A 10,875-nucleotide genomic window follows, 5' to 3' on the forward strand; every position below is an offset into this window, starting at 1 on the left:
AGGGGAGGTGCAGGGGGAATAAGGGGCAGAAGGTTGAGATTGTTAATTTGGCTTGTAACAGCATCAGAAAATTCCTTTTTTTTTTTCTTTTTGGATAGGGAGAATGACCTGTAGTAATGATGTTACCTGAGATTTTATACCATCTTAAAAGTTTAGTGTATGGCTTCACATTACTTTGTCTGCATATAGTGGTGATCCCCATGGTGTGTAAAGGTGTAATACAGATCTTGTAGTCAATGCAGACTGGATGTTAACAGGACCTGCAGAGGCTGTTGGGTAGACTACAACTGCACTTTTGCACCCTGGAAGCTCCTGTGACCTTTATTTCAAAAGAGAGTGTTTAAAACCCTGTGCTTTGTTTTGATAGTGCTTTGTGATTGGGCAGCCCTGGGGCACTGTGTGTTTGCAGATTGATGAGCCTTTTGAAACAGAGCCACATCTGGGTCCAGTAGGCACAAGGACTGCCACTGCATGACTTTCCAGAAGTTTAGATTTGGCCAAGCAAGAAGTCTTGGTACCCTTCTGGAAAAGACTTTTTAGAAAAAGGTAAAAGTGCAATCTGTTGATGATCTCTTTTCCATTGGGATCCAGGCATGAAGATGATGTGCAGCACTTCAAAGTGATGAGGGATTCCAAGGGTAGCTATTACTTGTGGACAGAGAAATTCCACTCGCTAAACAAGCTGGTGGACTACTACAAGACAACTTCCATCTCCAGGCAGAAGCAGATCTTCCTAAGGGACAACAGCCAAGAAGAAAAGGTAAACACAAACTGTCCTTAGGAATTTCTCAGTCAGAAACCTTTCTGTGGAAGGAATTCCTTCCATGAGAATGTCTCATGGTGAGGAGGAGGACAGTGTGTCCCTGGAAACCCAGCCACATAACTACACTGGTGGGGCCTAAGACACTGATTCGTAGGGGATTCAGTGGTATGTAGAGTTGTAAAATTGAGCAGAATTTTTTGATTCTTCAAATCTGAATAAAGGTGCTTTGCTAAAGCTGTGCTAATAGCTCAGAACTGAAATTCTGAGATGCCAAGGGAAGCAGGATTTACCTTACTGAAATGCCTAGATTTCCTAAGGGCAGGTACAGAGCTGACTGGTGGTTTGTGACTGAGAAGAATTTGAGTCTGGTTTCTTAGGGTCCTTGCACACACCCAGAGTGCAATTACACCTGTAAGTTTGTCTGCTCAGAAGAGTTGTCCATCTCCTGCTACTGAGCAAACAAGTAAAAGGAATGTGGGGGAACAGAGGGCAGAACCTGGAGCAGTTAACCTGGCTGTTAGGAACTGGAAAGTACTACTGAGAAGAACGTAGGAGATCTGGGAACAAGATGTGCCTTCAGGGAAGGCATAGTCAATGTTTGAGAAGGCAGACAAATCCCAGTCCAATGAAAGCCTGGTTTTGTGCCAGGGGAACAAGCAAATGACATAGCAGAGCCTGCTACACCTTGCACTCCCTGTACTGGGAATGAACATGCCTGGTCACTGCAGCAACCAAAGTCCTGCTTTACTGGGAAACGGATTCTGGTATTAAATTACCAGGATGTGCAAGTAGAGGCAAGGCAGAAAGTATGTGACCTGCTGACTACAGCAGTAAAGCTTTATAGGCTGTGTGTGGGTCATTCTTGCTGGCTCAAAATGAGAGATGATACATGTTCAGTCTGAAGAATGGGCCTGGGTTGTTGTCTCTTTCTAGACCACTTATACAGAGCTTTAAAAATGCACCAGTAAGGTATTGAAATACAGGCTCTGGGATTTGTAAGAGAGAGATCACAGCAATGAATCTCTGTGTCTGGGGAAGGAAAGAAAGACTGTATGATGTATATCAGTATAACAACCTGTTTGGGCTGACTGTGAGCAGGAAGGGAAAGAGATGCGTTTGCTCCAAGATGCAGACAGGCAAATGAAAGAACAGAAGTCAGGTTTGCTTTGGCAAACTTTCTGTACATTTATTATGGTGATGGGCACAGCAGAGTATGTTTAGCACCCATCACAGTGGGGTTTCTGTTCACAATACAAATTTTTAGATGCTACACCCATATGATAAAATGATTGTAATATATAAATTTCAGTTCAGAGACAAATGGATTCTAAGGGCAGTATTTCAAAAAAGAGCTTGGCTCCTGTGCTGATCATCACATCAGCAGCCATATTTTCAGCCCAGCACCTCCCAGTACTACACTGATTTCAGATGGAGAGTGGCTACAAATATCTAAAATACAGGATTCCTGATTTGTTCTTCTGTTCAGAGAGGCAGTCTTATATTTGAAAGAGCCTCCAGAGTAGTGGTAGTGCTCAGTGTGCAATGATTGCACAGCTTTAGTCAAGGATGTAGTAGGAAGCAAAGCCTGACCTCACTTTTGTGATCTTTCTTCCTTCAGGAGAGGCGCGGTGGGAGCCTGGAACGGATAGGTCGGGAAGGATTCCACATGGGAGGAGCAGCTGGAGAAGATCATTCTTCTGTATCCAGGAGATATGTAGAGCATCCTGTTCCCATACTGCAGCAGCAACAGGTACTGCCAGGAACAAGGGGCTGGGACATCAAGCCCAGGCATATGAAACATTAGCTTTTATTGCTTGGTAGTGAGTGAGCAGTTATTTTGTCAAAAATCTGCATCTCTCAGCTGTGCACACAAAAGAGAACTTGTTTTCTAGATGTTTCCTACTTCTCTCCATCTGCCTCGGCCAGTTTGTGTTGATATGACTTGGATGTGTGGTCATATGGCTACTTTTCTTTGAATTTGATTTTGTCTCATTCTTCTTTGGCTATTTTGGCTACTAGATTTATAGGCCTGCTTGCTGTCCTTTACACTATGGAGCAGCCCAAGAAAAAGTAAAGTAGTGAGTCCTCAGATACAGTCCACTGCACCAGCACAACTGATGTTCCCCCAGCACATGGGACAGAGGAAGAGCAAGGAGTGGACAGGACTGGGTCATAATAACTCCAGATTGCCTGAAGTCCCCTTGGCAAGCATGGTTTTTATCTGTGAGTTAGAACAACCTTAGCTTTTTCTCCAAAAGTCTCAGAGACCAAAAAAGCCCCTCTCTGACCATTTGTCCCAGCAGCTGTGAAACACAGCTGACAGTCAGCTTTCAATTCCTAAAAAGTAAAATCCAAAATAGAGCAAAATAGAGCAGTCTAAGCTGACCTCTTCCATGAGGGTCATTACTTGCAGAACTGGAGCACAGGGACTTTATTGGAAGCAGACATCTAAAATTATTGATGTGTGGGCTCGGTCCTGACTCTTGGCCCACTAATGACTCTTAAATCCCCTCATTTATACATCTCAGAATATATATGTGTCATGGTTTGAACTCAGCTGGCAACTAAGAACCATGCAGCCACTCACTCACTTCTCCTCCTGCAGGTAGGGAAAGAATCAAGAGAAAGGTAAAACTCATGAGTTGAGATAAGAACAAATTAATAATTGAAATAGAGTAAATAGTAGCAGTAATAGTAATAATAGTTGTTATTATCATTTTCTGTTTATTTAAAAGGAAATAACAAAAAGAGAGAGGAATAAAACTCAAGAAAAAGAAGTGATGCACAATGCAATTGCTCATCACCCACTGGCTGATGCCAGTCCCTGACCAGTTATTGGCCTCTTCTGGCCAACTCCCCCCAGTTTATATACTGGGTATGATGTTCTAGGGTATGGAATATCCCTTTGGCCAGATACTGAGAAGTCCTCGATTTAGAGTGAGCCACTGCTGAGCAACAACTGAAACATTAGTGTATTATCAGCAGTTTCACATACTGAATCCAAACCACAGCATTATACCAGCTACTGCAAAGAAAATTAACTCTATTCCAGCCAAGACCACAGCAACATGACTTTTCTGCTGCTATTTTCTTTCTAGGAAAGATATGGTGGGAGTCTGGACAGGAGTGACATGATGCACAGACTAAGGGATCATGGCCAAGGAAGTGCAGGAGCTATGCAGAGGAGACACACGGACCCTCTGCATCAGCAGACACCGGTAGGTGATGCACCTGGGAGGCCTCCTCTGCCCAAGTCACTGGGTCCCTTAGCAGTCTGCACCATGTCACATACATGGAGGTTGCATGAGAAGTTGTGTATTTTGCCTGCCAGGCCATGTCTTACGAGACATTTCTGAGTCTCATGACTTTATCCCAGGCACTGGAACCTGCTCCTGGACTACAGTGTTATGTGAGCATAGTTCTGGTAACTGCTCTCAAGGTCAGTCTTATGCAGCCTCAGTGGAAGAGGGAACTTAGCATGAGCTCAGCAAAACAGGAACAATCCCCATCTGGGACAGTGGAATGAGTGCAAGCTCACCCATGGATTTTGATCAAGCATGAGACCAGTTCAGCAGAAGACATTTCTGAAAGCCTAATGATCTCTTCTGCTAGAACTTCATGTCCATTAATGCACGGGGCTTTCAATTATCTTTGCCACCACAGCCAGGCAGTGACTGATGTCAGTAGCTAAATGTGCAGTACATTTTTTAAGTTCTATGGAGAGCAGCCTCATGATCCTGTACCATGCTACAGTGCTCCTCCTGTCTTGCAATGCACTTGTAGTCACACTGTCTCTTCCATTAATTTTTGCTGCAGTCCTGAAAAGGCCTGAGATCACCCAGGTCTGTGCCTGGCACATCTCTCAGACCTCCTTTGCCATCAAAGTGGTGCTCACCTACCTGACACCCTTGGCTGTCAGAGCCTCTTAGCTCAGTGGATGTGAGTGTGATCCAGTTGTGTCTCTGCAGACACCCCAGACCACTCTCCTATGGGATCCAAACCTGGCACTTGACCTTCAGTCATTCCCTGCTCTGCCAAGTCCCACTTTGTGAATGCCCACACAGAACGTGGTGTCTGTCTCTGCCTCAGCCTGTGACTCCACTGCCAGCTACAAATATTTCCCTATCAGCTCAGTGTGACCTAAGGATGCTCCTCTTCCTTGAAGAAAAGTCCAGCTTCGATGTCTGGTTATGTCTCTCTCCATATCCAGAGAACCTAGATCCAAGGAGAGAAGGGAAGGACAGCAGACCTTTCTCAAGAATGAGTGAAAAAGATCAGATTGGATTAGATTATTTGGAGCATGTTAAAAAATAGGGGCATGCCTCTTTTCTTGGCAAAAGCCCCGAGTCTTTATTGTAATCCAGCTTAAAATACAGTGGTTTTTATCTCTCAGAGAGGCTGTGGCAATGAATAACAACATGCTTTTGCCTGCCACATCCTATCAGTGATGTAGAAGCCACAAATCCAATTATAGGAAGTTCTATATGTCCAACCAAATAACTAGGGGCGAGGTCTAAGCAGGGCCCGGAAAGGAAGATTTATCAAAATATGTGTGCCTTCAAACAGATCTCTCCCTCTGTCCCTGCCAGATATACCTCCTAAATTATCCATGCCTTGTGGTGTGGATGCCAACAATTTCCCAGAAAGAAGCCCAAGCTATCTCCTTTAAAATATGATTTCTGGCCAAAGTGGGAGATTGACTGCAAAGTCCTTTAGAAAAAAATGTAACCATAGTGCACATGACAGTGCACACTCAAATAAACTGGTATACCCAAACAGACACTAAATCCTTTGGATCTCAGGGACCTGACCTTGGGGAGAGTCTGAAGAAGGTTTAAGACCCTTCCCTATGCCCCTAAATTGCCTGAAAGAGCAAGTATCCTTCTTTAATCTTCTTTACAGTGTTCTCTACTCTTGCCTGTGTGCTTGCCTGTGTGCAGTCCTCAACTGGCTGAGGACACATTTTCATATCTGTACCAGCACAGGCCAGCTCCCTAGAGCCATTCCCTGATAGTTACAGCCCAGCAGGTCTCAGGCAGAAGTGCTTTTGTGCTCCCAAAACTGGCTTCAGATGTGGCTGTCCTGGCTGCCCTTACAGGGCAGAGGCAGCAGAGCCATGAGAACACAATTTCCTAAGGACCTGCTCTCAGTCTTGACTTTTCACCTTATGGTGCAAATTCCCACAAATACACTGAGGCTGCTGAGAAACCAAACACCATCCTTTGGGTGTCCCAGTTAATTGGTCCCTCCTTCCTGCCATCTTGGCCACTTCCTGGTTTAATTGCAAGTTGGTCTAAAATGCAGCGCTGCTTGTCCTTGCTTAGTGAATGTATTTACTGGGTCCTAGGAGGGGTGGCAAAGACGATCTTTCCCAGTCCTGGCTCCTTGTTCCCTGCCTGTCTCTCCTCTCCGTTCCAGCGAACGCTGTGGGTCCGTGCCTTGTACGACTTCGATGCTCTGGAGCACGACGAGCTGGGCTTCCGCACTGGGGACATCCTGGAGGTCCTGGACAGCTCCAACCCCTCCTGGTGGAAGGGACGCCTGCGTGGGGAGCTGGGGCTCTTCCCTGCCAACTACGTCACACCGGTGCTGCTGTGAGGGCACAGTGCGGCCCAGAGGGCTCTGCTCGAGCTGCTCTTCTGATGGGACAGGGACAGAGAAGGAGTGCATCTTCCCTTGCCACCAGGACATACATTGTTTTTTGTTTTGTCTTAATTTATTGGCAATTGATCTTTTGAAATGTTGGTATGAAAGAGAACCCTGTGAGGAAGAAATTTTTTACCCCTTTTTTTCACAGTCATAAAGGGGAGGGAGCAAAAATCTTGGACTGTTCATTGAGACTTTGCTGGGTGCTCCCTGCCCTGTCACTTCTTTTAACTATTGATAAGCTCCTGCAATTAGGTTTATTCTGTAGAAATGCCCCTCAGGAAAGCAGGCTTCAGGTTAACTTCAGGTTCAGTATTCAGGTAGCCCTATCCCTTCATTTTGGATCTGGTAGCAGTCACAGTCTCTTCAGGCTCCATTCCACCTTTCTGTCAGAGGCAGGAGGGACACCCACGTGAATTAAATGATCCTTGGCCACAACATTAAACCTTCAGTTAGGGCTTTAGGTTGAGGTTGAAACAATCTAGCTTTCCTTAATAGTTTCTGGCTTTCTTCTAGTTTAACTATTTTCTTAATAGTTTCTGGCTTACCCATCTCACACTGTGTGTATGGACTGTATGGATATACCAGATGAAGGGGAGGAACCCTGTAAGCTTTTGTACAAACATGCAAGTGGTGAAGGTATGGGAGGGCAAGAAGCTTTCTTTGCTTTTTCTCATAGGCCTGCTCTTCTTTCTGTACCCCCTAACAACTTACCCATTTCCCAGCTGCTGTCTTAGGTACCTACACTTCAGCTAGATAGCCTGATTAGAGCAGATCAGGCCCTTCAGCTAAATTAGTATCCACTGGATTGGATAACAGTGAATATCCCTCACTGGTTCCTTTTGTAAAACTGTACTGGGGAGGGATTGGAGAGTTTTCTCTGGTTTGGTGGCAGAAGTTCTTTCCCTGAGAACTTGCTGTGCTGAGGATCACCATGTACACAACTCTGGCTTACCAGAGAAATGTCTTATCCAACAGGTTAAGCTGTTATTTTACAGTATGCAAAGAATAAAGCTATAGCCATATAATAGTCTATTCCAGTTTCTTTTGGATAAAATAAGGTAAATTAATAGGTTTTCAAATAACTGCTGAGTGAATGCCCAGATGTGATACAAATTTATTGCAAATGCACATTACCTGTCCCCTTCACAAACCCTGTGATGGGGACTCTCCTGCATAACCACTGCTCAGGCATGTTGATATGAAACAAGCTGCCTGAATTTTTCACCACATGTGGGACCTCAGCAGTCAGCAAGCAGAAGTGATGATTAATCGTTATTGAAAAAGAAGGCATAGGCAAGTGAAAACCTCTAAACACAAATCAGACTCAGCAACAAACACAAAAAGTTCTTATTTTTTGTTAGTCTCAGTGGAAGAAAAAGAACCCAGGAAACAGGTTCTTGGGGAAGGCCAATTCAATGTGGCTGGCCTGAATAAAGCTGCCAGCTAGACAGAGTGTTAGCACAAAGAACCCATTTTGAGAGAACTCCACCAAAAGCAGATTGTTAATGGGTGAAGTAAAATGAGAATATTTAACAAGGCATATAAGCTCTATAGAGAATAGAAAACTTTGAATGACTCAGTAAGAACTTACTGGCTACCACAGTGGTCCAGGGAATACGACTGCCAGGGCTGGATGTGGCCCTGTTCTCTTGCTGGAGCTCTGCTCTGCTCCTTTAGTGTCTTCTGCTGAAGGGAAGTCCATGAGGCTTCTTTTGGAACGAGATCCCTTACCATTTGTATGAGGGTGTAAGCTCAGTGACTCCAGGTGGTAATAAATTTGGAAGTAAGGTAGTAATAAATTTGGAAGAGAGGGAGTTAATACTCAGTGAGAGAAAGGGAGAGCATTAAGACCAAGAGGAGACAGAACCAAGAAACCAGAGACTAACAAAGGCAAAGGAAGGATAAAAATGATGAATCTTTCATATTCAGCTCTGGCTGAAACAAAAGAAATGGTGTATTCACAATTATTCCCATCATGTCAAATCATCTTTCAATTAATTCCCTTTTTTTCTGTATTAGTTACTTTTAAAATTAGAAGCAATGTCTCTTTTTCCTTTCCTCAGCACTCTAAAGACCCTCTTGGTAGTGAAGATGTAGTTGCACAAAATTAATTGAAGATAACGCACTTAGCAGTTTGATAGCTCTTCATGCATTTGAAACCCCTTTACAGAGATTAACTAATTAAGCAAGTCTAAGTAGTGCATTGCAAGTACCCCTGTGTTAACTCATGACTCATTTGAGGAAGAGGTAAATTTTCATGTGATTTTTTTGAACTGATGTTTAAGGAACTAATACCTAAGGTAATTAGTATTAAAGGACTGCACACTAATTATGGACAGCATACCAGAACCACAGTAAAATCAGGATTTCTCATTATGAGCAGCACCTAATGACAGCAAAATTACCAGGAGGTGACAGCCTCATGACATCTGTGATAACTCCACCAGTGCCTTGCTCTGCTGCCCTGTGCAGGGGCCGAGCTCAGGGCTGCCTTGCCCAGTCTCTCTTGTCTCTGCTTTTGGCCTTGCAGTGCTGCCTGCAGGTACTGCACATGGCAGGGGCTGGGAGGCACAGGGGTCAGCCTGCATTTTTGTACCCTCCCACAGTAAAAGTCATTTTTCTCCCAGCAAAAGAGCAGTGCTAAGGATTGTGGCTATTCCCAAGTCAGTGGAGACTCCAGATACAAGGGCGAAGTGGGGAATTTGGGGGGATAGAAGGGGCTGTGGGATGGAGACGTTTTCTCTGTCCCATGCCATTTTGTGCCCATGAAATTCTCTCTCTCACAGATCAGGCCACTTCATAAGGAGAGACACTCCTCTCCTCTAACCACATACCCTGCCAACCTTGCTGCTTTTTCTTCCAACAGGTTTTAATTGTAGCACAATCCTTACTAATTCTGTGGTGATTCATTCACACCTCAGAGTCTATTGCCCTTGCAAGAGGCACATATTAGCAACCTAGCACTGGAGCCTTAAGGTGACAGTGCTGCACTGACCTTACCTGACATTTGCTAGTGTTTTGGAAAGAGCCAAACCTTTGTCTGGAACATATCCCAAGAGAGTCCACTGTGAAACCAAAATGGGAAGGGATAAAGAGGAAAACCAGAAGAGTATTTTCTTTGTTATTTTTCTTAAGCAAGAAAGACAGTTAATGAGAGAAGAGAATGTAAACTGAGATAAAAGTAGGAAAAGTATGTGGGAAGGCAAACATAGCAAATGAAACAGAGGAAGCTGGACTTGTACATGGTAAAATAAGTTTGATGAGCACAGCTGAGCTGTGCCTTCTCCTGTCTGAATTAACTTTTTGCCTATGTTCTGCTGCAAATCCATATTTTGCTTGGAAATGTCTCTGTGATTAATAAGGCTGAGCTAAAAAGAGTAAATGGAAATTTCTTTTGGTGTGAAAGATGTGCAGGCAGTTTTCTGTGCCACAAAAGAGAGGTCTCTGCCTTGGTGTACATGTTTGCTGTAGCAGCTGTGCTCACTGGAGAAACCACGGGATCAGAGCTGGTTCCCATTGGACTGCTCACAGGTAGGAGCACCAGGGAGATGATCCAAGTCAGCACCTGCTCAGGCTGCTGTGCCAGCCTCTTGTGCCACAAAAACAAGTTCATGGGTGGTGGTTGTTGTTTTTTAAATGGAGGTTTCGTGGGCTGTGCAGGAAATCTGAAGCTTTTCACAAGTCACCTGTTACTGATTTTTTCTGTTTAGCAGCACCTCTCATCCTTCCTCCCCAACAGGATCCCAATGCTGAAGGCTTTAGAAAGGCCCTTTTGCCTTCAGCCCTCGTGGAGAGTAACCAAGATGAGAGAGTAACCAAGGATGTCACAAGCAAAAGATCCAGCAGCCAGGACTACGTGGCTTGAGCAGCCTCACACAGCAATGTGCCATCAGCTGGGACATTTTGCACTTCAGGGGCATTGGCACAGCAGGTGTAGTCCAACACTGAGGGGAAGGGTGACCCCTACCCCAGCTGGGAGCAGCAAGTCTTTGGTAATGTCAATGTCACATCATAGGGACAGCAAGGATGTCTGGTGGGACAGAAGTGTGGCCATCTGGACTAGGGCTCTGCTCAGACTCTTGTTCTGCAGCTCTTTGCCCTGGAGCCTGGGCTACACCACACTGGTGTGAGAAGTGTTTGGCAGTGCTGCCCATCCCTGTCCAGTGCAGCCCCAGAAGTCTCTGTGCACCTCCTTGCAGCTGCAGCCCTTCACCTTGCTGCCCCTCCTGGGCCCATGGCCCAGCTTGTGCCTCTGTGCTGAGAGAAAGTGCTCTGCAGACATCTCATTTCAAATATTTGTTCAAAGCAATTGGCTCAGGTGCTTTTAGATGATACCCCATGGAGGTCAGTCAAAACCATTAGTGTTCCCTAGGTGATCCAGGCAGTTACATTTACTGGCTAAAACACAGGCATGAGCTAAAGAGCTTCTGACATCCAGCCTGTCCTTGCTGCTGAAAACTTTG

General features: G+C 45.0%; 1 protein-coding gene across 1 annotated transcript in view; it reads left to right on the top strand.

Moving 5' to 3' along the window:
* GRAP2 (GRB2 related adaptor protein 2) overlaps nucleotides 1–7,830 on the top strand; it is a 39,672-nt gene extending 31,842 nt beyond the window's left edge. Inside the window, exons 5-8 of the mRNA XM_058805562.1 lie at nucleotides 592–760; nucleotides 2,382–2,513; nucleotides 3,862–3,981; nucleotides 6,182–7,830. Coding sequence (XP_058661545.1) covers nucleotides 592–760; nucleotides 2,382–2,513; nucleotides 3,862–3,981; nucleotides 6,182–6,361 — 601 coding nt within the window. The 3' untranslated portion in view covers nucleotides 6,362–7,830. The remainder of the gene's footprint in view (nucleotides 1–591; nucleotides 761–2,381; nucleotides 2,514–3,861; nucleotides 3,982–6,181) is intronic.
* The last annotated feature ends 3,045 nt before the right edge of the window (nucleotides 7,831–10,875 follow it).

This window comes from Ammospiza caudacuta, chromosome 5 (genome assembly GCF_027887145.1).
Source record: "Ammospiza caudacuta isolate bAmmCau1 chromosome 5, bAmmCau1.pri, whole genome shotgun sequence".
NCBI lineage: Eukaryota > Metazoa > Chordata > Aves > Passeriformes > Passerellidae > Ammospiza > Ammospiza caudacuta.